The sequence below is a fragment of the Syngnathus acus genome, chromosome 10, assembly GCF_901709675.1.
Source record: "Syngnathus acus chromosome 10, fSynAcu1.2, whole genome shotgun sequence".
In the NCBI taxonomy this organism is placed as follows: Eukaryota; Metazoa; Chordata; class Actinopteri; order Syngnathiformes; family Syngnathidae; genus Syngnathus; species Syngnathus acus.
Genome location: NC_051095.1, coordinates 6,390,857 through 6,413,731, shown reverse-complemented (window position 1 = coordinate 6,413,731; position 22,875 = coordinate 6,390,857). Strand labels below are relative to the sequence as shown.

At 47.8% G+C, this 22,875-nt stretch overlaps 5 protein-coding genes across 9 annotated transcripts; 3 read left to right on the top strand and 2 right to left on the bottom strand.

Moving 5' to 3' along the window:
* Positions 1-100: 100 nt before the first annotated feature.
* On the bottom strand, positions 101-3,440 carry cd99l2 (CD99 molecule-like 2). 3 transcript variants are annotated; one of them, XM_037262770.1, is made up of 10 exons: positions 3,271-3,440; positions 2,799-2,852; positions 2,177-2,197; positions 2,063-2,098; positions 1,863-1,952; positions 1,631-1,699; positions 1,496-1,549; positions 1,301-1,420; positions 1,166-1,231; positions 101-730 (listed from the first exon to the last, which is right to left on the bottom strand). In XM_037262770.1, exons 1-10 carry the CDS (start codon positions 3,344-3,346, stop codon positions 669-671), a joined length of 648 nt encoding a protein of 215 aa, XP_037118665.1. In that variant the 5' UTR covers positions 3,347-3,440; the 3' UTR covers positions 101-668. The 3 variants fall into 3 exon arrangements, with proteins under 3 accessions (XP_037118665.1, XP_037118666.1, XP_037118668.1); XM_037262771.1 differs by having other exon boundaries at positions 1,863-1,949; XM_037262773.1 differs by lacking the exon at positions 1,863-1,952.
* A 369-nt stretch (positions 3,441-3,809) lies between these two features.
* Positions 3,810-8,605, top strand: arrb2b (arrestin, beta 2b). 2 transcript variants are annotated; one of them, XM_037262723.1, is made up of 14 exons: positions 3,833-4,018; positions 4,916-4,946; positions 5,007-5,067; positions 5,136-5,180; positions 5,949-6,142; positions 6,212-6,339; positions 6,430-6,565; positions 6,800-6,884; positions 6,959-7,031; positions 7,190-7,327; positions 7,436-7,519; positions 7,890-7,951; positions 8,074-8,119; positions 8,388-8,605. In XM_037262723.1, the coding sequence occupies exons 1-14, from the start codon at positions 3,996-3,998 to the stop codon at positions 8,470-8,472; spliced, it is 1,191 nt and encodes a 396-aa protein (XP_037118618.1). In that variant the 5' UTR covers positions 3,833-3,995; the 3' UTR covers positions 8,473-8,605. The 2 variants fall into 2 exon arrangements, with proteins under 2 accessions (XP_037118617.1, XP_037118618.1); XM_037262722.1 differs by having other exon boundaries at positions 3,810-4,018; positions 5,949-6,339.
* On the bottom strand, positions 8,515-9,535 carry med11 (mediator complex subunit 11). Its single transcript, XM_037262797.1, has 3 exons — positions 9,344-9,535; positions 8,839-8,969; positions 8,515-8,770 (listed from the first exon to the last, which is right to left on the bottom strand). The coding sequence occupies exons 1-3, from the start codon at positions 9,411-9,413 to the stop codon at positions 8,618-8,620; spliced, it is 354 nt and encodes a 117-aa protein (XP_037118692.1). The 5' UTR covers positions 9,414-9,535; the 3' UTR covers positions 8,515-8,617.
* Positions 9,536-9,867: 332 nt separating this feature from the next.
* On the top strand, positions 9,868-16,416 carry pelp1 (proline, glutamate and leucine rich protein 1). Of its 2 annotated transcripts, none has more exons than XM_037262584.1 (19): positions 9,868-10,056; positions 10,316-10,380; positions 10,451-10,556; positions 10,631-10,780; positions 11,054-11,125; positions 11,186-11,245; positions 11,328-11,484; positions 11,557-11,689; positions 11,874-11,961; positions 12,043-12,131; positions 12,204-12,317; positions 12,390-12,540; positions 12,619-12,772; positions 12,848-12,903; positions 13,006-13,139; positions 13,519-13,621; positions 13,693-15,162; positions 15,548-15,817; positions 16,072-16,416. In XM_037262584.1, exons 1-19 carry the CDS (start codon positions 9,916-9,918, stop codon positions 16,165-16,167), a joined length of 3,609 nt encoding a protein of 1,202 aa, XP_037118479.1. In that variant the 5' UTR covers positions 9,868-9,915; the 3' UTR covers positions 16,168-16,416. The 2 variants fall into 2 exon arrangements, with proteins under 2 accessions (XP_037118479.1, XP_037118478.1); XM_037262583.1 differs by having other exon boundaries at positions 15,545-15,817.
* A 147-nt stretch (positions 16,417-16,563) lies between these two features.
* Positions 16,564-22,256, top strand: acox3 (acyl-CoA oxidase 3, pristanoyl). Its single transcript, XM_037262654.1, has 19 exons — positions 16,564-16,662; positions 17,221-17,350; positions 17,418-17,515; positions 17,595-17,730; positions 17,823-17,897; positions 17,981-18,070; positions 18,161-18,304; positions 18,377-18,465; positions 18,650-18,746; positions 18,814-18,996; positions 19,735-19,857; positions 19,959-20,079; positions 20,164-20,286; positions 20,426-20,539; positions 20,607-20,722; positions 21,115-21,289; positions 21,502-21,569; positions 21,672-21,758; positions 21,945-22,256. The coding sequence occupies exons 2-19, from the start codon at positions 17,231-17,233 to the stop codon at positions 22,062-22,064; spliced, it is 2,079 nt and encodes a 692-aa protein (XP_037118549.1). The 5' UTR covers positions 16,564-16,662; positions 17,221-17,230; the 3' UTR covers positions 22,065-22,256.
* The last annotated feature ends 619 nt before the right edge of the window (positions 22,257-22,875 follow it).

Below are 22,875 nucleotides of genomic sequence, written 5' to 3'. Positions count from 1 at the left end.
TCTTTTTTTGTGTGTGCTTGTGCTGCCTTTAAGGCCAGGACAAAAAAACAAAACAAAAATAACTCCCAGTCTCATTCTCTGTGTTTTCTATTATTTTTATTTTTTTTATTTAACTTCTGCATCCCGGTAGCATGTAAACAGCTTCATAGATGCACTCATTCACGTTAAACATTCCGCTGTCAGTCTTGAAACACGTTTTTCTAAATGTTGGTTAATATTATTGTTGTTGCTATTGTGATCTTCATTGTCTTTCATTGTAGGAGGTTAATATGATGGAATAATTATACAGGTCGTCGTCGTGGAAAGAACACAGCAAACGTGAGCACGAAGCATTGCGGTTGCCGCCAACAAGGCAATCAGAGCGGAGCGCACGTTTCTCCAGTTTGAGAGTCAGTCAAAAAAATGTCCAAGTAAGCTCCCTTTACTACCAAGTAACTACCAAAAATCTTTGCTACACTGTTGCCGACAAAAGGAATCAATCAATGGATGAAAGAAAAAGTCACATTTTGCAGGATGCTCGAAAGCTTCATGTCAGTCAACTCAACTGATTGTGTATACAATTTTCCATTTCTCATTAAATAAAAACAAAATGTGCATTGTGACGCTCGTGTGTGTGTGGGGCGTGTGCACGCCGGTCACCGTTTCAATGCTTCTGCGTTTGCGTGTCGTCACACCACGTTGCGGCCATGTCCAGGTTCAGCACTGGCATGCTCCAGGAGAGTTTGCTGCACTGCAGCACAACAAACAAAAAGTAATCAACTCAAGTCCACTCGTAACAAACAAAAGGTAATCAACTCAAGTCCACTCGTATCGATACAGCCGTGCTTTGAGATACGAGTTGGATTTGTTTTGTGACCACACTCCTATCTCAAACCTTTTCCCAGACATCATTCACGAGAATTCAAACAATTGAAACCGTTTTTGCTGTGCCCATCTTGCCCTCACGGGGGCAGTAGATGGCAGACGGACAGGGCTGGGCTTACTTTGTGTAGAGAAATTACCTAGGGGGTGAAGTAAAACCTCTCAGCATAGAGAATCGACGTCAGTATAGAGAAATTACGTAGGGGCTACGTAACATCTCTCTCCATAACGGCAAAATAAGATGTACATCTGACCTACAGACAAGATCTTTTTTTTTTTTTTTTTAAACCAGGCTGTTGTTTACCTTGTGGTTCTGTCGCCAGCACTGAGTCCGGAGCGTCAGCCTTCACCATCTCCGCGTTCAGGCTCTCTGTCATCGCCACACAAGACGTGGGTGAGTGGACAGACCGTTGGAGAAATGTGTGTGCGTGCATCTTACGTTGGATGCCGAAGCACAACTTCTTCTTCTGATATGAGATGTAGCTGCTGATAGCACCCACCAGCGCCATGCCCACCGCGCTCACGATTCCCGCGATGGTGCCGACCTCCGCTGTGGTCCCTACACGCACAAGCATCCGCTCAACTTCTCACACTCCTCGGTCAAACGCATCCGAGTCATCTGCAGTAGACTTACCGATGTTGTCATCGCGTTGGTTGACGTGATCGCGTTCGCCGCTTGGTCGTCCACCTGAATACACACAAAACCAAAAGCGTCAACACCACTTTGGCAAACGATTCGTCTTGACGGGCAAGCGGCGGTGGTCGTCACCTTTGCCTTTGTCAGGTTTGTAGCTGTTGTCGTTGCTGACGTCTATCAGGTCGTTGTCGGAAAATCCGCCTGTACTCACAAGCACGGCAGGTGAGAGGTCAGAGATGTAAAAGCAGGATGCTTCATGCATATGCGTACCATTGAATGCAGCCAATAATTAACTGAATCGGGAATAAGTGCAGGAGGGAAATAGAGGAATGCTACTATTAACCCCTAACCCTGGGTGACCCACCTGCAGGCCGACCCCCCTTGCCCTTATTGGTGGTGGTGATGTCGTTGTTGGGATCCAAGGCGTCGGCCAGGTCAAATTCGTCCGCGGCTGCCGGTGTTCAAAACGAGGGACGGGTGGAAACGTGGCAAAGGGAAAAGCCAAAAGAAAGAAAATGGCGAGCCGTGTGGCCGCATGCTGGATGAAACGTCACATAACCTTACCTGGTTTGCCTTTGGGCTTGACCGGAGCCTTGGTACCTGTAGGGGGCGGTGTGACACATGGATGGCATGTATTATTATGGGATTATTTGGATTAGGATGATGCATGTATTTTACCTGGCAAAGGCGTTGGTGTGGCTGTGATAAAAAAAAAAAAAAAAAATATGAGGTCAGAAGTATCATATTTGATAGGATTTTTCAAATTTGCTATTTGGTCAATGCCTGGAAATGGAAGACATCCTTTCCTTTGGGCTGTAGCCTTCTCAGATTTTTGAGGGCTCTACTTATGATAGTACAGATGCATGTTGCTGCAGTACCAGGAAAAAAGTATCATATTAATCACAGTATAACATTAAAATTGGAAGACTTTGACTCCTCCTTTGTATTAGCAATGTTATTAAACTGCTCTTCAGTAATACTACTGTAAAATAATCAGTAAGTATTTAAAAAGACCTACACTGGGTATCACCTGTCACCTGAACCGGAAGCAATTGCTTTGTTTTCATTTGTGAAATTTAAACGTAATGTAAAAACATTGGACTGATTTTTTCCTGGTGTGGGAGTAATACACCCTTGTACCTTTGATGCATTTTCAAATTGGCCACAATTTCATCTTAAAGGTCCAATATGGTCAACTTTTTGTGGAGCAAATTCCCAGTTGTAAAGTCACACTGTTGATTATTTGTAGTGGCCAACTTTGGGCATGTTGTCCCCACTTGGTGTGCCTATGAAGACTTACTTTGCGCGTTGGCGGCGGCCAGAGCGTCGGCCAAGTCGAGTCCCTGAGGCCGCACTGCAGCAACAAACACAAAAAACGACAATAAATTCCAAATTAGCCTTCCAGAACACACTGGCATTCTGCTGCGCACAAAAGGACGACAAAGGGACTTTTGTGCGCCTTCTTGCAGCCCACAGGAGTCTTTTTCATTCTCCTTCTATTGACCATTATTGTTATCGTTATTATAATTATGGTTACTGTAAGTGCCTTTTCACTTGCTTTCAGGAAACCAATCACCTTAAAAAAACAAAAAGGATGGTTATTGCTGTGGGTATGACAATGGACAAGAGAACGATGAACGATGCGCTCACAATCAATGGACCGGACCGTTATTCTTCGTTATGGGCCTGGGCTGCGACACAAAATAGACAGCACGCATGCGCACGACAATGGGTGCCTCTTGTTTTTGGTTCTTATTAATGTTGTTGATTACCTTGCATCACGAGCATCATCATCATCATCATCATCGCCAGCGGCAGCAACGACGGACTTTCATGAGCAGGCGCCATGACGAACAGAACCGAACCGTCCACGAGCAGTCCACGAGCCGGCGGATGTGTTAAGTCGGAGTTTTTAAGGGGCGTGTTCAAGCCCCCACCCTGTGGCATCCGGTATGTCCTTACAAAATAAAATAACATGTGGCGTCAGTTCCGGAGAAAACAGGAGAGCTGTTATTTTTCGGTTATTTTGCTACAAACAGCCCGCAAGTAAATCTGACGAATTTAGTCATAAAAATTTGTAAATAACGTTTTGCATAACGATAATAGCCAACTCGTTTTTAAATGACTCACACTTGCTAAAAAACCCAAAAACATTCGTGAGTGTGTTTTTTGTTATTGAGGTTACAATAAACCCCATACGTAGGTAGAATCAAGGCGAGATTCTCCCCAAAACATTTTTCAAATGACCTAACGAAATCTCATGGGGATTTATGCTCTTCGGTTAACATTGTGCTATCAGGATCTGAAGAAAAGCAACAATTTGTCTTATTGGTTTTTCACTCCTCAATTTGTTACCTCACGTGCGTTCCTCAAGGTGTCAAACACAAATTATGGGCGTGGCTTGTGTCATCGGGGACGGCAAGGAGCCCAAAACCGGGACATTTAACTCGAAGCATGCCACACGTCAGCTGAACCCGACCCGAGCGGCACCGACGAGATGGGTGATAAAGAGGGCACCAGGTATCTTTTAAACCTATTTTATTTTTTGCATTTTCCTTTGCTTGCGCTCATTGCTTGATTGCATGCCAAAAGCAACTCGTGGCTTTTCCAGCACTTTATATTTAAAAGAAAAAACTATCTCTAACAGAAAATGCGTCAGGAACAAAAGCGGTGGTGCAACAACCCAATTAATATTTGTGAGGAAGCCCAAGGAAAAAAGAAAGGGATGAAGTTTTATAAGCTGCTTAGGTGATTTGGTGCTGGCGGTCGGGGGCGGTTTCAGCTGTTTAAGGTTCGGAATTGAATAGCATGGGATTGCTAGGAATTATGTCATGGGGAAAAAGAAACCCTCAAAGCTGTGTGTACTCAAGTTTGTGTGACAAACTCAAAGAAGTTTTAAAAAAAACTTTCTCAAATATAATACAAGGTCAAACATCTTTGGCATTATGTCTTGCATAGGTTGAAGTGTACTTGCTAACTTTTGGCCATCAAGGAAAATAATAAATTGCACAAATCTAAGTTTTTTTCAAGTCAGAAAACACGTGTTCATCCTTCACAAACTGAGGTGCTTCCTCTTTAACAACCGGATGTGCTTCCAATCTGCACCGTTGCACTTTTGCCTAATTCCCTGCTTTTTTTTTTTGTTTTTGTTTTTTGGGGTCCGACCCCATCCTCGATATTCAGACTCACCAAAGGCAGAAAATGTGATGTGTTTGTTTCCCTGTTTTTTTGTCATCACATATCTATGAAATCGGTCTCAAGGTCACTGCAAATAGGAGCCAGTGTTGAGCGTGACTGCTTCTTGTTTGCATAAAAAAAAAATATTTCTTCAAAAAACACCAAATTTACATGAAAGTGTCTTGTGAAAAATGAATTGTGAAGAACACATTTGAGCAAGTGCCGCTCGTTTCCTTCCAGAGTGTTCAAGAAGATCAGCCCCAACGGCAAGGTAGGTTCAACTCCACCGGCACCACGTGTAGGTGAGCGCTGACGATTCTCCATTTTGCAGCTCAGCGTTTATTTGGGCAAGCGTGTCTATGTTGACCACTTTGATCACGTGGATCCAGTGGGTAAGTGTACATGTACACTACATGCACGTAAAACTTGCAGAGTGATGTTGAGATGTTTGCTGGTGCAGATGGAGTTATCCTGGTGGATCCTGAGTATCTACAAGATCGCAAAGGTAAAGCAAGCAATCTGATCTTCAATTTTTTTTTTCTGCCAAGTTGCACCATTATCGCCAACATCCAAATACAAACGCATAGTTGGCCCAAGTGTTCATCAAAAACAGTGGCTTTCCTAAAAAAGGATTTAATATTATTGTAAGCCACAATACCATCATGTAGTTGGAACAAAAAATCTTAAATCTAAAAAAACAATCGTAAGCAGTAAAATCATAATTCAATAAAACATATTGTACTTAAAATTGAACCTAATTAAATATTACAAAACAACCAGTTTTTTTAGATTAAAAAGTGAAATACAATTGAACTCTACATAGGTAGTAATTTACTTTAGGCACCACTAGAGGGCACCAGTGTACCACTAGTGGTAGAGGTCACCACAGCTTGATAGTTAATGTCCTTCATTACTACCTTTAACGTGTTTTTTTTTTTTTTTTTTTTGGTCATAAATGCTTTTCAACAGGGGTGTGTAGACTTTTTATATTCTATTCTTGGCGCTTATGCACTTGTAATTGAATGCAATGTGAATTTGTTTGCCTCAAAGTGGTACACTAAAGACTTGCACATCAGTTGTCTTCAACTTCCACGTACATTTGATTGTTTTGAACTTTTAATTTGGTTGAATTCCGATTGACCGTTCATATGTTTCCTTTTGTCAAATCTCAAGAATTGATATTATTTTTGATGAGCACTCTTTAACTTCAACTTGGTGTGAAAACATGGAGACGCCTTCTCATGTCCAACACAAGTGTCGTTTGTGTCGGCAGTGTTCGTGACCCTGACCTGCGTGTTCCGTTACGGTCGGGAGGAGTCTGACGTCTTGGGTTTGCCATACCGGAAGGATCTCTACATCAGCCTTGTCCAAGCCTTCCCTCGTGTCGCCGATCAGAAGCCACTGAGTGTCCTCCAGGAGAAGCTCCTGCGCAAACTGGGCCAGCATGCGCACCCTTTCTGCTTCAACGTAAGACTGCTGAGCCGCGTCACGTCGAGCTGCTTTTTGGGGAGGAGCCTAATGGGCTGCCGTGTTCAGATCCCCCCGAACCTGCCCTGCTCGGTCACCCTGCAGCCCGCACACGACGATGTGGGCAAGGCGTGCGGTGTGGACTTTGAGATCCAGGCCTACTGCGCCAAGTCAGTCAGCGAAAAGATCCTTCAAAGGTTGCCCCCAGACGAATGGCGGCATGATTTACAGCATGCATATCTTACAATTTTTTTTATTTTATTTTTTTAAATTCTGCTTTCTTCCAGGAACGCTGTGGAACTGGTCATCCGAAAGGTGCAGTACGCCCCGGAGAAGAAAGGCCCGCAACCCAGCGCGGAGAGCACTCGAAGCTTCTTGTTGTCCGAGAGGCCGCTCCACCTCGAGGCATCGTTAGACAAGGAGGTGAACCTTTTTTTTCCAAACATGTCATCGGAACGGAGCATCAACCTTTTGGGATAACCCGATGGTTCGGTCCATGGCATCCCAATACCAATTTCAACAAATATTTCCACGTCATTCGAGCAGCTACAAAGCTGAAGTTCTTGACAAGCAGCCATCTTGAAATGTGTCAAATCCGCTTTTTTTCCCCAAATTGTGCCACTTAATAATTTCACGCCACATGCGCTACCATACCAGCTGTACTACCACGGCGAGCCCATCAACGTGAACGTGCATGTCTCCAACAACTCCAGCAAGACTGTCAAGAAGGTGAAGATCGCAGGTGAGCTGCCGTCGGACGCTCGCGCACATGTCTCCGTCGTTTAACGCCGTTTGCTCCATCTTGCTCACCCGCAGTGCGCCAGTACACTGACGTCTGGATTTTCTTTAAGGATCAGTTTAAGTGTCCCGTAGCCCAGCTGGAGGTCGAGTGAGTTTGTGCAAGCAAAATTTTCGCCATCCTGTTGGCTTTTTTTGGCGCACCCCCTTACAACATGTCCAACCAATTTGATGGTGAAAGGGGCAAAACAGGTTTTTTTGGTTTTTGTTTTTGTGTGTGCTTGCTTTTTCTTGGTGACTGTCAATCAGCGAGCAGGTCTGCGCCAGTTCCACCTTCTGCCAGGTGTACACGCTGACACCCTCCATGGGGGATAACCGCCATAAGCAAGGCCTGGCGATGGATGGCGACCTCAATCACCACAACACCAACCTGGCCTCCAGCACTATGTATATATCCCCCCCCCCCCCCACACACACACACACTGTCTGTGTCTCTCTCTCTCTCTGTCCACCCGCCCGCTATCTTTTGTTTTTGGACAATTATTTGTGTTGCAGAATGAATGAAGGCTGCAACAAGGAGACGCTGGGCATCATGGTGTCCTATCGCGTCAAAGTCAAACTGGTGGTGTCTCGGGGCGGGTGCGTCCAAAACCTTATTTATGTCTTGCTCGCTTAGATGTGTCCAGGGTTAGTTTTAATGTCGTTTTTAGAGCCAAGTGTATTTTTTTTCCCTAACACATCAAAGTTGAATTTTATTAATTTTAGTATTAAAGTTTGACCTTCTGTATGTGTGTCCAGAAATCTTGAAATATAGCCTTAAAATTAACTATGAAGGCCTTTGACTGTAATTTTAGTGTGTGAATTTTTAATTGTACGTTTTTGGCTTTGGTTAACTATAAAAACCTTAAATTCTACTTTGATCATTTGGATGTGCACATTGCTGATCTTTCTCTTCAATATTTATTTATTTTTATTTTTTTTTGTGGCTGGTGTGTGCGCATGAATGCAGGGACATGGCAGTGGAGCTTCCTTTTTTTTTGATGCATCCCAAACCCAGTGACCAAAAGCCAGGTGACACACACACACACACACACACACACACACACACACACACACACACACACCGAAATCATCCCGATTAATCTTCATAAACCGTCAGGATTAAAGCACAATTTAATTTATGGTGTTCACAGCGGTTCCACAAGCCGGAGCTGCCACGGGTACCGACCTCGATAACGAGTAAGTGAGCTTGGCCGAGCCAGTGGTGTGAGCAACGTGACGAGTCCACCAATTTTTCCAAATGACCAATAGTCTGAAGGGCTACTCCAATTTGAGAACGATGACAAATCACTTTAAATGAGCGTTGCTTTTTGCTAAAAACGTGACCTAAACGGACCATTATTGGTGAGACAAGCGGTAGAATAGTTAGTCGGGAATTTATTTTGTCGTGGAGGATTTTTGACACGCTTGTGGCCATTTTGTTTGTCATCTACTTTTTCTTCTGCAGCCCTTCCCCTGAAGCAGACGACCTGGTTTTCCAAGACTTTGGCCGCTTGGATTTAGAGGGGGATGAGGATGACCCTCTGTGTTAACTGTCGCCACGGTTACCATCGGAGCAGCAGTGACTATGTTTGATACACTATTTTTATTAGCTGGGTGGAAAACATTTCACAGTCCATGTTGCTCTCGTTCAAAAGTTTGTCCAAATAAAGGTGCAGAAAACAACTTGACTTCTCTTCATGTTTGCTGCAGCGGCGGCTCCAACATGACCTCGCAGGTTCGTCCCAATTCTCCCAGTTTGACTTTGGCGTACTCTGCTCTGTTGAGCGCCATCTGGCAGTCCTTCCTTGAGGAATAGGTGGAACCCTCATGAGGTTGGCCGGTGGCAACCTGAATGGAGTGACGCGACAAATCCATGTTATATTAAAGCTTGAAAATGTGCCATGTGCACGGGTTACCTGCGTCAGGTAGCGGATTTGGCCACTCAATTCACTCTCAACTCTGCTGACGGAGCTCTGGAACTGGACCAGCTGTCTGTCTAGGAGGCTGGCGTTGTGTTTGTCTTTGGAAAGTTCCATCACAATATTGCCTGCACAAAAATGACAATCGAATCAGTCACCCCCAAATCTTGAGTTAAGTATAAAAGTATATTTACGGAATCAGCAGAAATGCAGTGCTGTGCATGAGGGGGTGATGCTTTGGCTACAATACACAGTTTCCTTTGTTTTGTCAAATTATTTTAGTGAACTCTTTTATTTCTGTCCTGGAATGCTTTTACAGTGCATTAAAAATATGCCTTGCCAAGGTGTGAAATGCTTGCTGTGATGTCACGTGTCTATCATAGCTGATCACGGAATTATCGATCATTGCATTTTAAATGCACGTTCGCGTCACTTGTTACATTTGGCCGGTAAAACGGCAACATCCGCGTAATGGAAAAACAAAAGTCCTTTGTTAGCTGACCAGCACACTGTAGGATCATCGCAATCTCCTTCTCAACCTCCTCCAGGACTCGCAGGCGCTCGTTCGCCATCGTCAAGTGGGCTTTAATTTGGAGGGAGGCGTCGTCGTGAAACACCAAAGGCGTCCAAACCGAAGAGCAAACCCAGCAAAACAAGAACTGCGCACGCGCTCGAAGGACGCCATCTTTTTTAGGTTCTACGGGTCGCCTTCTAAGTCACAAAAGTGACGTATACAAAATGCGATTCGTTTACATTTTGTTACTAAAATGTAATTTGTAAAATGAATTTCTTTCCACAATGAGGATTATTGGACAACGATTGTAACAAAATGATCATCTTAATGATCCTATTTATTTAGCAAAATAGGATTCATCATTTTAAACCGTGTTATCTTAATCGGGGGAAACGGGGTATTGATAGTTCCATGTAGATGGTCCTTAATTAATTGTTGCGAATCTCGTAAAAAAATATTTTTGTAATGGAGGTCGCCTTCGACAAACATCACGCTGTGCTTGGTCGCGTCTTAATGACGTTGATTTAGCGAACCGGCAGGGAGGCAGGCAGGCAGGCAAGATGTCGGCATCGGCTTTGCTGCATGGTCCGTCTGCTCTGCGTTTGACTGAAGGTTTCTTGTCGGTTCTGAAGGAGCAGCGTCCCGAGTATTTGCCCAGTTTACTGGACAGCTTCCGAGAGCATGGCGTCTTCCGCACGCAGGTAGGTTGAAGAACGCCCGCCTTCAACGACCGAACGTGTGCTATCTTCCTAGCTAGCCATCTGCTAACTTGCTCGCTTTTGTTGTTCACCTGGCACAAGAAAATCATGTTTCGTCGGATAAGGGAACCCTTCAATTAAAAACCATAGGCCTAAAGTGGACTGGGGTTATCGTTTTGATTTTATTTCAGAGGTGGAAGTGGGCATGAGTAATAGTAGCATCCGTATGAATTGTAACGTGTAACAAAGCTGATGTTGACAGGGCACCAGCGCTGCAGCCGGTCTGCTTGGGTTTAGCAACGCCAAGCTGGCTTCCAGTAAGACCAAGTAAGTTTCGTTTTCCGTATCAACATGTGTCAGAGATCCGCTTGGATCAGCAAGTTGTCTTTGTGTGCAGATTTGAGGGGCTGTGTCTCCTCGCCATGCTGGTTCAGGACAGTTCATGTGAGCTGTTCCAGCAACACTGTCTCTCCTGGCTTCGCTCGCTTCAGCAAGTCATACAGGTGACACTCAATGCTGCGCCTCTGTCACCGTCGTCCACATCCGGGAGGATGTTTCCTCAAAGCCTGTTCTCCAGTCCCAGGCTCCCGTTCATACCATCCAGCTGGCCGTGACCATCTTGAAGGACTTGCTGCAATATTCGTCTCAGCTGGCAGAGCTGGCACGGGAGGTGGGCCTCAACTGCGTCCTGGGCATCCTCACGTCACTGCTGGGCCTGAAGACAGAGGTGAGCCAAGGAAGCAAGATGGCACCCGATCAATGTGTACAGTCACCCCCAAAGGAAGAAAAAAAACATTTATAGATGTCATATGCTATGTGTATTTGGTATTTTTATTTTGAAAAGCAATTGTAAAGGAAATTAGCACAGATGAGACAGTAGATTATAAACCTTATGGCTGTAGCTACATACAAAGGACAAACTTAAGGTGTACACAGCAACTTATGTTGCTTAAATTAAATCTTCAGAAGGTGTCTGATTTTAGTCTTCTTGTGATGTCAGTGTGTGCTAGCGGCCATGGAGGGAATGATGGCGTGTATGACCTACTACCCCCGAGCGTGTGGATCCCTGCGGGTAACATCTTTCATTCGCTTGGTCATCATTGTGCAATACTCAAGTTGCTCATTATTTCAGGACAAGCTGGGGGCCTACTTTCTCTCCAAAATGGACAGTTACAACAAGAAAAGCCAAGAGGTTTGTTCTCCCGCTCAGGCCGCCGCAGCTTCCGTTGGCGAGTCGCGTCACATTGTGTGTATGTGCGTTGTGTTCCCATCAGATGGCTTGTCAGTGCTTCGGTTGCCTCCCCTGTCTGGGCGGTCTGACAGACCGAGCGTCGGGCACTGGCCGAGCCGACCGATGGAGCGATCAGGTTCACTGCCTCGTGGCCACGGCCAATGTGGCGCTGTCTCAACTTTACCTCGGCTCCGAACTGGGTACGCGCTCACCCGCCGTGTCCGGGCCTCATTTTGCTCGTATTGAAATGTTGTTGTTGGGGGCCGCCACAGACAGGACGGCGCAATACGAGGGTCCCGGGGTGGAGCTCGGCTTTCCTCATCTCGATCAATCGGATCCCTTGCTGCCGCTGCAGCTCCAGCGTAGATACACGGCCGTGTGTCTCGCGCTCAAGCACACGCTCAGGTATGTAGAGGCACGCTGAGTAAAAGTATTTTAGGTATCATAGACATACGAACCCTTTGTACGGGAACTTAAGGTCCAGCATGTATGTTCAAATCCGTGTTTATGGCGGCAGAGTGTAAACGATGAACGGGCGGGTTCACTGTGCCAAAGTTGTGCAAATGGTGTGAACTTGACACGTCTACAGGGTGGATCCGGCGTCGGCTGTGCGTCTGCCCGTCAGACCCATTCTCAATCTGGTGTGTCGAGCTCTGGCTATCAGCGCCAAGAGCATCGTGAGTATCCCGCGCGCCCGACACCAACACCGCGTACGCCACCCCACGGGTCATTTGCACTCGTTTTGTTTTTTGTACCAGAATTTAACAGGCGACGGCAGTGTGAGGCTGCTGCTCCTGCCTGCCATTCACACCAGCACACTGGACGTCTTAACTGCGCTCTTCACTGTGTAAGTTGCACGATGCGCACCCGCCTAGTGAAAAAGCGCCCACGTACTTATCTGACCTCGTCTTGACTGCAGCGTGCGGAGCAGCATGGTGCAGTACGCCGCGGTCCTCCAGAGGCTCTTTTCTCAAACCTTGAGTGCATGGACGCCTCCGCCTGAAAGTAACCCCGGGCAGCAGAGAGCCTACAGGTGAGTCACGCCAAACATCCTCAATGTGAACTGTGAGTCGCAATTCAATCCCGACATCTTTTAATCCCACAGCTCGGTGCGCGTGTCCGTGTACAGAAGCCTGGAAGCGTGGGTGCAGGTGGCCGGCGCGTCTGCCGGCATCCTCCAGGGCAGCCCCAGCCACACCGAGCTCCTTTTTTCCCACCTCCTCGGTGACATCACACCCGGGGCCGAGTCCGTCAAGGTCTTGTTGCATTTGTTTTTTGAGCGAGTGTACGACATTGCGAAACCCAGCCGTGTCCTTTTTCTTTGGCTCCCGCAGCTCCGAGCTGGCTTGTCGGCTGATGCGGTTCCCGGTGGCAAACCGGGCCCTCGCAGGACCAAACCGTTGGTCATGGCTGATGCAGTTGGGCCCTCCCTTCAGAAGAAAGGCGACATTTTGGCCAACCAGGATACCTGCCTTTCAGCTCTCAGGGGTGAGTTACTGAAAAAATGCTCGCACCCTGGTTCAAAATGACGGCCTATTTGAATTCTTTTCTTCTCCCGCTAAGCTTTAAGACAAATCATACTGACCAGCGGAACCCTCCTAAAGGATGACCTTCACAAGGTAAAAACAAACCGACAATGGTGCACTTATCGTTCAGCATCAATTTGCGTTGTAAACGCGCGAAGGTTGTAATTATTTGACGCCGTGTATTTTGTGCCATAGCGTCTCCACGAGGTTTTGCTGCCGCTGTGCGTGCGCTTGCAGCAGCAGCAGTCCAGCTGCAACAGCACTTCCGAGTCTGCAGGGGGCGTCAGCGGGCAGTATGGCGGCGTCCTCACTCGGCGGGAACTTTACAGGTACACTACGCATGTACAGGAAACACTCAATTGGGCTGTGTCTAGAAAAGTACGCTTACACGTTTACTTTCAAACGACCCTCCCACGGCAGGTGATTGGGAAGATTTGTGATACGGAGAAACCATATTTCAGAAAAAAAAAATGATTATGACCTCTCAAATGCTTTAAACACATTTAAACTGTTTAAAAAAAAAAAAAAAAAAACTTTAATTAGAAACCATTTTCAAATACTCTTCATTTATCAGTCTCTTGCCTCACACTCCAAATTTACTTACATCCATCTATCTATCTAAGTTGGAGCTTGGCAGTTTTTTGATAAAAGCCTTCAAAAAACATTTTGTTTACTTTGCGTGTCATCGTCATGTGTTTGGACTCTCAGGTTGTTGCTGGCTCTCGTCCTGGTTCCGTCCCCGACGTGGCCTCCGCCTCTCACCTGCGCCGTGTCTATTCTCAGCAAAGGGCGCGCAGACCGCAACCTCAAGGTTGGACGTGATGTCGTCATTGGTGTTGTCATGAAAAGCGTACTTAGTGGGCTGTCCTCGCTCCCTTTCAGGTGTCCTCGTTCTGTAGCGAGGCACTGACTATGTGTAACGCCCTGGTCCACCCGCGCGCTCCCTCCATCGCCATCCCCTTACCACCCCTCACACTGAAATCCAGCCCTTCAGCTCCCGTCCTTGCGTCCTCTCAGGGCCCGATCCCCGGCCTGCCGTTACCCACCCTCCTCGGAGGCCCCGGCTCCTCGAGCCCCTTCCCCGCCGCCCGCCACTCGCTTGCTCTGCTGGGCTCTCTGGAGAACCACCTGTCTCTGGTTCCAGGCCACGCCTCAGGCGATGCCATTCTGTCCCCGCACGCGCACCACCAGCCAGAGCCGGCCAATTTGGGCCCCCCGGAGGGGCAGAGACCTGTTTTTGTGCGCTATGACAAAGAGGAAGCCGAGGACGTGGAGATCTCGCTGGCCAGCGACTCTGACGACAGCGTGGTCATCGTTCCTCCGGGGATGCTCACGACAGAGACACGCGAGCCCGTCGAGAACGCGGCCCCGCCACAGAACCCGGCCGCCGCCACGCCCGTGGGCGGTGCCGCCGAGCCCGTAGCGGTGGCTCCAGCTGTGACGGATGGCGTTTCCCTCCCTGACGACCTGGCCACCTCTTCCGCCTCGCCTCTTCCCGCCGCTGCTGTCAACTCCTTCGTTCCCCACACCTCCTCGGTGGTCTCTCTCGTTCCGCCGGTTGGCGAGGGGGAGACGGCGGCCGTCAGACCTCAGCTCCAGCAGATGCTGATGCAGCCCTCGACCCCCGGAGCCCTGGGGCTGCCCCTCCAAATGCACCAGCTGCAGAACCAACTGGCCCCCCCTCAGGCAAGGCTGCCCGCCGACTCCAACAACGAAGACTCGGGCGTCATCAACATCAACAGCACGGACGATGAAGACGAAGAGGAAGACATGGAGGATGACGAAGAGTTGGAGGAAGATGAGGACGAGGAGGAGGAAGTCAGCGATTTCCCTGAGGGCGAGTTTTATGAGGGCGAGGAGTTTGACGAGTTTGATGAGGAAGGGGAAGAGCTGGAGGAGGAGGAAGATGAGGAGGACGAGGAGGACGAGGAAGAAGACGAGGGGCGTGAAGATGGCACGATGCCTTTGTTAGAGGGAGCGGAGGACAAAGCGAACGTGGGCGGCATTGAGGAGGAGAAGGTGCCTTGTGCAGAAGTCATGCTGCCCGCCTCAAGCACCGATGGAGAAACCGTGGGAGGCATCCAGGAGATCCAGCTCAGCAGAGCTGACGTCGCCGACGAGCGTGCCCGAGTGCAGGAGGTGGAGAGCATTGGAGTCCTGGAGGGGGCCCGAGAGGACGAGGAGGAGGAGGAGGAGAGTGAGAGGATGGACGACCCCACCATGCCTCAGATCCTGTGCGTGACCGGAGGCGGTGTGCCAGAGGAGAGGGAAGAGCCGGTCGAGGACGAGACAACGGAAGCGGCCTCCTTTCGACACGAGCCACCTGTCGCAGAGTTTCAACCGCCGCTGCAGGTAGGTAAACACAAGGTGGTGCATCAACACAGGACCTAACCTGGGCTGCCACTACTACTAGCACTAATAGATTTAACTCTAAATAGAACACACAAAGAATGATCCCAAAACACTTTTGATATTTCAAACGCAACTGAAATTATCTTTCAAAATATGTAGATGCTTTACAGTTGTTTTGATTTTGGAATAATGCGAGCGAACGACATGTAGAGCTTGTCTCTCAGTTGAGATGTTCCACTTCAGCATGCTTCCCTGACTCCAGTTACTGTCCTACATAAATGGGCAGGACTTTGACAGGTCAAAATAGAAACTCAACAATAAGACAATAGAAAACGTCTGTGTGTGTTCTCACTGCATTATAAGCAATGATTGGACTTTCCAGCAGGAAGCTTTGTTGGCCCCCACGCAGGAAGCGAGCACCGGTGACGACCAGCCGCCTGTCCTTCAAAACGAACTCATGGCGGCTCCTCCCGATAGCGGCAGCCCACTGCCTTCGGAACCCGCCGCCCTGTCAGGCCCTGAAGAGTGCCCCCAGGAGGAAGAAAAGGCCAAAGACACGGAAGCACGTGAAGCGGCTGAGACGAAAGGAGTTAAGCGCAAAAGAGACAACGAGCTCGAGGACGAAGAGGCGGGACCAAGCACTGATGAGAAAAAGGTAAACAATACACTATTTCCACCATTAGATTTCAGTTTGATTTGAATTGAGAGCCAAAGAACAAATGCAAATCATTAAGCAGGAAAAATGACAAACTGGTAGTTTTTTCTTTTACCTTGTACCGATGCTGGGAAGGGCGCCCATGAGGGTTGAAAAAACAATTTACCCACCAAAGGTCACAATCTTTGAAGGCTGGTCGCTGTTTTAGCAGACACAGGCATTACTGAACACTGGCCGCATTTTGTTTCTCTCAGATGCAAGACGACTCCATCGCCGCCATGTTGGCCGATTTTGTCCCCTGCCCACCTGACGACGACGACGAGGTTGCAGCCTCCGGGTCAAACGTCTGACGAAAGAGTGTTCGCCGTGGTTGTTTTTGCAGTTTTGCATCATTTGTTTTGTTTCACACAAACCTCAGTTGGACAATGAGACATTTCATTGACGGTCTATCAAACTAAAGTAGTGAAGCCTTATCGCTACACAGGCTATGTGTATAGCGTGCTCTCATTTGTGACTTTCTTGAGTTCAAGCTACTTTTGGGTTCTCTCGTCACATGTCATGTGCTTTGATATAAAAGAATAAAAGCATTGAAAAAATGACTGTCGATATATTTGCCCTTATTTCCATACAATATGTACAGCCTAGAGTAATTTTCTAGTTTTTAAAGAAGGAAAAAGCGCACAAAAACTGTCCCAAGATGGCGCTGACGTATGCGTATGACGGCCGGCCCACTGGTTTACTTCCGGATTCAGAGTGCAGTGGGCATGTCATGGACCAATGTCCACCGAGCTTGCTTTTTCTTGATTGTCTGCTTTCAGCGTTCACGGAAAGTCGACTGTCCACAGGTAGGATGAACCGAAGACACGTCACAAGCCAATTCCAAGTTCATTTGTTATTTTGGTTTGGTTAAATTTGATCTTTCCAATCACAATTCAAACAACACGAAAGTAAATAATGTGTGTATGAAGTGTTGTATGCGAAAAGGGACAGAAATAAGCATTGCCAAACAAACTACCGTTCATATCTCTTGTTTGAATATGCAAATGTTTGGTTTTATTTAATTTGGCTGTCGTTAGACTTTGCTGTTTGGGGTTGAATATCCGTGTATAATCCTCATGTCATCGTTTTGACGTGAAAACGGACGGACGGACAGACAGACCTTGAACTCTGCTCTGCTCTGAAAACTTGAATGCCAAACGGCGACTAATCTGCGTTCAGCCAGGTCACTGACTTAATATTAAAAATAAGTAACACGAGAAGGCTATTTCTGTAGAGATTCTGTGGGAAGGAGCTGGTACTATACTGAAATGCCATTGAAAGGCTGTTTTGAAGCGGTGAAAAATATCAATTGAATATGGAAGAAACGTGACCAAAGAAAGTCCACCCTGTATTTAATTGGAAAGTTTGAAGACGATGCAGCAACGAGTGGCTGACCTCCCGAGCGGGCCTCTGGACGTCTACAGGCAAAAAGCTTCTTTCCCATGGAAGGACATGCTTGTGCTTCTGGAAGGAGAAGACGAGATGGCATTGAAGGTATGACGAGATGGCACATGATCTTCTTCTGAGGTCACGCTTCTTGTTGTGTTGTGTTGTGGCGCAGCAACGAGTCTTCACGGCGTTGGAGAACGATCCACTTTTCTCCAGGACGCCGGGTGAAGACCTGCCCATGGCGAAAATGCGGGAACTCACCTTCCTCAGGTGCAAGGTGGACTGTACATTTCTTTTGCACGCATTGTCAGCGTAAACTCAAAGATCCATTTGGTCCGGAAACATACAGGGTGAAGAAGCTGTTCTGCTATGACTTCCTGACCAATGACGAGGCCATGGCCAACCCGTGGTTGACGGTGGTCCTCAACAACTGCTTGGGAATGTATGATTGGTCCTTGTCGGCCAAGTACTTCCTCAGCAAAGGCGTGAGTGCGTTTTATGAGAAAACAACTTTTCCGGACTAGTTTTGAGATGCTGTCTGTTGTGTTAAATGTCACCTGTTGTTGTTGTGTCTCAGATGTTTGCAAGGACGGTCGCCAGCAGCGGCTCAGTGCGACACCGCAAGTTTGTGGACGACGCTGACGACATGACGGTAAGCGCCATGCTCATCTCCGTGTCACGTCAAACGCACGCCCTCTGTCTGTACCACGCTCGTTATGCCCCGTTTTCCCGGAGGCGTTCGGATGCTTTGCGCTGACCGAGCTGAGTCACGGCAGCAACACCAGAGCCATGAGGACCACCGCCACCTACCAGCCATCCACACAGGTTGGAAAACTCTCACCGTTGTTGCTAGTAGCCTAGCGCCTGTTGTTCCCGAACGTGGCCAATAGGTACCCGGGACGGGTTGTCTTGCAGGAGTTTGTCATCAACTCTCCAGATTTCGAGGCAGCCAAGTTTTGGGTGGGCAACCTTGGGAAGACGGCCACTCACGCACTGGTGTTGGCGCAGCTCTACACGGCGGACGGGGCCTGCCATGGTCTGCACTCCTTCGTAGTTCCGGTACGCTGACTCGCCTTTCGCTTTCGCTCTATAAGGTGCTTGAGTGCCAATGTAAGCGAGTGTTGAATACAGGTGAGAGATCCCAAGACGCTGCTGGCGCTTCCTGGCGTTCTCGTTGGCGATATGGGCAAGAAGCTGGGCCAGAACGGACTGGATAATGGGTACACTCGCAATATCTGGAATTAAACCTTGCATTTTGTTCATTAAAGACACACGCAATAATTAATCCTTGAATCGACAACTATCAAAAGTTTAGTCCCATTTGGCATTGATTTGCTTGTGGGAATGAGTAAGTGGACGATTGCCGACGTCAATGACTGACTCGGTGTGAATGACCATGCGCAGGTTTGCTCTATTCCACAACGTGAGGATCCCGCGGGAGAATCTCCTGAATAAGACCGGCGATGTGACTCCCGCCGGCACTTATGTGACCCCTTACCGGGTAAATGCCGTCCTACTCCCGATCCGCTACGGATGATGCCGCGGCCAACGCGTTTGTGCTTGTGAAGGACCCCGACAAGCGTTTCGGGGCGTCCCTGGGCGCCCTGTCGGGAGGCCGGGTGTCCATCGCCAGGATGGCCCTGGTCAACCTCAAGCTAGCGCTGACAGTGGCGGTCCGCTTCTCCGCCACCAGGAGGCAGTTCGGGCCCAAGGACGAACAGGAGCTTCCCGTGCTCGAGTACCAGTTGCAGGTAAGGGCCAAGGCTCTAAAATACGCACGCTGTATACTAGTTGAACTGCACTCACTTAACAATAACAGCAGGTTGAAAAATAGTTAGCAATTGTTGGGAAAATAAAATGGTCTCAGTGTTTTCTGAGCAGTAAACAGGTGACTGTATAGTTGGTATTTTAAATAACTATTTAACACAATTTGCAAGCTAATGCTTAGCATTGTGATTTTAGAAGCAAAGGATTTTTTAACACAATCATTGGTGCAAAACATCACATAACACTCCCACACATATGTTGTTTGTCCTCTACAAAAAAATAATAACTTCACATGACGCAGTATTTTACTGAATCACTCATAGAAGAAGAAATTTCTGAAATGACTGCACTCTACTGTACTGTATTGCCTCCTGGTAGCCCGAGCATAAATAACATTGGTCCAAGGATTGAGCCTTGACTCACTCCGTTGCGGAACGATGCCTCGGAGGATACAATGTCCCCCGACACTGATGCAGAAGCTACTTTCAGTCAGCTATGACCTAAAAAAAAAAAAAACCTCCAGACTGAACCTTTAACCCAATCCAGTGCTCCAGGCAAGAATACAAAATATTGTGATCTACTGTGTAAAATGCTGCACCGAGATCTACCAAATGAGAGACACGCACTCCACCTTCTCACAATACAACCGGCGAAATGGGTCACAGCATTATGGATGTAATTCCCAGCGCAGTCAAGACTTTCCATCTTTTGTGTCTTTCCAGCAATGGCGTCTGATTCCGTATCTGGCGGCAGCGTACGCTCTGGAGCGCTTCTCCAAATCCCTCTTCGGTAACTTTGTGGAGTTTAGCCTGGGGCAAATGATGAAGGATCACTCGGACACACAGGTGCGTTCATCTGCTTTCATTGTCCACTATCAAACATCTTGCAAGCACAGTGCGTGCCGTTGGAACTCTGCCATTGAGTTGATGATGCGTGTGTCTGTCAGGCTGAGCTGGGCCGAGAGCTCCACGCGCTGGCCTGCTCCGGCAAGCCCTTGGCCTCGTGGATGGCTCAGCGCGGGATCCAGGAGTGCCGCGAGGCTTGCGGAGGTCACGGTTACCTAGCCAGTGAGTATTTTAAGCCTCGTGGGCGGCGCCCGCGTATGGAACACGCCACACTCACACTTCCCCCTGCTTTGCTCGCCTCCGCAGTGAACCGCCTGGGCAACCTGCGCGATGACAACGACCCCAACTGCACGTACGAGGGAGACAACAACGTGTTACTGCAGCAAACCAGCAACTACCTGATGGCGTGGATGGACGCCAAGCGATGCGGTCAGTCCTCAGCCTTTAACAATAAGACAAGCCGAGGGGCTGCCGTCTGCTACTCACTCAGAGCGGGTCCACAATACCTTTTGGTTCAGACGACCCGCAACTGTTCTTGAGCCAGTGTTGATGCTGATTATGCTTTCAGACGGCGTGCCGATCCAGTCCCCTCTTCACACCGTGGACTTCCTGGACCATTTCCACAAGATCAGAGATGGCCGCTTCACGGCACGCACGCTCGAAGACTGCATGGACTCTGCAGGTAGTTTTCTTCGTTCTGCGGGATCCAAATGCGACGTGGCTTCATTGCTGGATGGCTTCCCTGTCAGTGGCGTTGGCGGCCTACAAGTGGCTGGTGTGCTACCTTCTGGAGGAGAGCCACGGGCGGCTGCAGCAGCTCCGGACTTTGGGCCAAGACGACTTTGAGGCCCGGAACAATAGCCAGGCAGGAGACAGACAGCCTTTTTCCTTCTGCACCGCAGTTCTTGATTTCAGTCATGGTGGCCACTTTTCTCAAAACAATTTTGCAATAGTAGTCACAACATTCAAGACATTTGGGCCCAATTTCACATTTTCCAAGTCAGTGAGCCAGCCAACAAAAATCTTCAACCTCACTTTTGTTTACATCACAAATGAGTTGAGATTTAAGAGACCTCCTGCATTCCATATTTGATTCCCTTTCCAAATATTCAGCTCGTTGAGGCCATATTGGGAAGTATTTGGCATTTCAGTTCATCGCTGTCTCAAATGTCACTCTTGTGTTTTCTAAACTTGCTGAGTCAGCAAATATGGCTGCAGTGTGTTAAGCGGTGTCCGTCGGTCCGTTTGTCCGTCCAGGTTTACTACTGCCGTGACCTGGCCTTGGCCTACATTGAACACTGCTGTCTCCAGAGGTTCCACGACTGGACTCGAGACGATGATACGCCCAGCCAGTTGCGAGCGGTCCTCGGGAAGCTTTGTGCGCTTTATGGACTGTGGAGCCTCAGCAGCCACATGGCCACGCTGTACCAAGGTGCGCCTACGCACACACTTGACGTCCAGGAGATTCAAACAACAGTCACAAATCAGCCGCACAATGGAGAGCACAAAGTAAACTGGCAAAAGGAGCAATTAAAGAGTAGAAAAACAACAACGTTGCAACAACAAAAAAGCTGAATAGATATTTTTGGGCATTACATCCCCCCCTAAATTATCAATAGTAAGTCATTGTGTGCTTGTGTGCAGGTGCTTACCTGAGCGGAAGGGAGCCAGCCCACTTGATCCAGACGGCCATTCTTACCCTCTGCACGCAGGTCTCACACTCTCCATTGTGATTGATGATAATGATGACGACGCTATGTAAAACTGTAGAATTCGGCTGCTGTAAAAGTCGAGTAAAGTCAAGTTGTTTGCAGCTGAAGGACGACGCGGTAGCGCTGGTGGATGCGATGGCTCCCCCGGACTTCATTCTCAACTCCCCAATCGGGAACGCTGATGGACAGGCAAGTTCTTTGTCACGTGCACTATTCACACAGTACTCAGGACACACAACTTCAATAAGTCCAATTGAAAATTTACTATCAATGACATACAACACATATATGATTTTTTTCTTTTTTTTTTAAGCTCCGCCAGTGGCAAAGAAAGCCCGTTAAGTGATGCAAATTGTTTGTCCCCCGCGACCACAGCTCTACAAGAACCTTTGGTCCACGGTGATGCAGGGCAACCAAGCTCTGGAACGCCCGTCCTGGTGGAAAGAGTTCTGTGCCGACAAGCCCCCCGTGGGGTCTCTGCGGCCCAAGCTCTAGACAACAAACGCCAGGCGAGCGTACTCGCGGCACACACTCGCTTCATTTTCTTTTTTGCCTTTGCTTCCATACTACTCTACTCTCCACAAAAAAAAATCTGTTTCCCAAATGGACAAAGTCCTCTTTGCAATGTGACCAAAAAAAGAGACTCATGACACTGCTCTCTTCATTCTTCATCTGGGAATTTCATTTCACAAAATACACATCTTTACTGAACTAAAATTGATCAAATGCTACTATACATATATGTAGTATATTATACTTCTCATTTCTGCACATCTGAAAACAAGATACACATCTTTACTGAACTAAAGTTGATCAAATGCTACTATACATATATATATGGAGTATATTATACATATGCGTGTGTGTTTATATATATATATAGAGAGACGATTATAACTTATTAATTAGTGCCTTACCAATAAAATACCAACTTGATCAATTCCGTATTTTGGGTATTGTGTTCTTAATGCTCATTGAGGAGAATTCCCCGAAGCAAAGTGTTGTTGACGCTCCTTGTGAGTCAGAAGCCTTTTTGCGGTCACTTTTCCGGCCTAGCGGGTCAAAATAAGTTCACGCCGTCTGGAAAGGAAACGCCTTGTATGTACGTGCACGTTAAACGTATCCGATCCATATCGCAAAATAGAATCTACTCCAGCTGCCGTCAGCTAAGAAGCAAAGGGTAGGATGGCGCATCTCGTAACCTTTGAGCTTTATTTTCAGGGCAGGAAATGCAGATGGGGTGGATTTCATGAGTCCTAAGTTCTTGGAGGAATGTTTGTTCTTAGGTGTACGCATCAAGCCAAGG

Excerpts from the sequence above, each read along its gene's own strand:
- acox3 (XM_037262654.1), top strand. The coding sequence starts at position 17,231 with ATGCAGCAACGAGTGGCTGACCTCCCGAGCGGGCCTCTGGACGTCTAC. Across the intron at positions 17,351-17,417 it reads AAGACGAGATGGCATTGAAG|CAACGAGTCTTCACGGCGTT; the intron begins GTATGACGAGAT and ends GTTGTGGCGCAG. Across the intron at positions 20,540-20,606 it reads AGACTGCATGGACTCTGCAG|TGGCGTTGGCGGCCTACAAG; the intron begins GTAGTTTTCTTC and ends CTTCCCTGTCAG.
- cd99l2 (XM_037262770.1), bottom strand. The coding sequence starts at position 3,346 with ATGGCGCCTGCTCATGAAAGTCCGTCGTTGCTGCCGCTGGCGATGATG. Across the intron at positions 2,198-2,798 it reads GGCCGCCGCCAACGCGCAAA|CCACACCAACGCCTTTGCCA; the intron begins GTAAGTCTTCAT and ends TTTTTATCACAG. Across the intron at positions 1,421-1,495 it reads CCAACGCGATGACAACATCG|GGACCACAGCGGAGGTCGGC; the intron begins GTAAGTCTACTG and ends TTGTGCGTGTAG.
- pelp1 (XM_037262583.1), top strand. The coding sequence starts at position 9,916 with ATGTCGGCATCGGCTTTGCTGCATGGTCCGTCTGCTCTGCGTTTGACT. Across the intron at positions 11,962-12,042 it reads CTATCAGCGCCAAGAGCATC|AATTTAACAGGCGACGGCAG; the intron begins GTGAGTATCCCG and ends TTTTTGTACCAG. Across the intron at positions 13,140-13,518 it reads ACTCGGCGGGAACTTTACAG|GTTGTTGCTGGCTCTCGTCC; the intron begins GTACACTACGCA and ends TTGGACTCTCAG.
- med11 (XM_037262797.1), bottom strand. The coding sequence starts at position 9,413 with ATGGCGAACGAGCGCCTGCGAGTCCTGGAGGAGGTTGAGAAGGAGATT. Across the intron at positions 8,970-9,343 it reads GATGATCCTACAGTGTGCTG|GCAATATTGTGATGGAACTT; the intron begins GTCAGCTAACAA and ends ATTTTTGTGCAG. Across the intron at positions 8,771-8,838 it reads AAATCCGCTACCTGACGCAG|GTTGCCACCGGCCAACCTCA; the intron begins GTAACCCGTGCA and ends CACTCCATTCAG.
- arrb2b (XM_037262722.1), top strand. The coding sequence starts at position 3,996 with ATGGGTGATAAAGAGGGCACCAG. Across the intron at positions 6,566-6,799 it reads AGGCATCGTTAGACAAGGAG|CTGTACTACCACGGCGAGCC; the intron begins GTGAACCTTTTT and ends CTACCATACCAG. Across the intron at positions 7,328-7,435 it reads AACCTGGCCTCCAGCACTAT|AATGAATGAAGGCTGCAACA; the intron begins GTATATATCCCC and ends TTTGTGTTGCAG.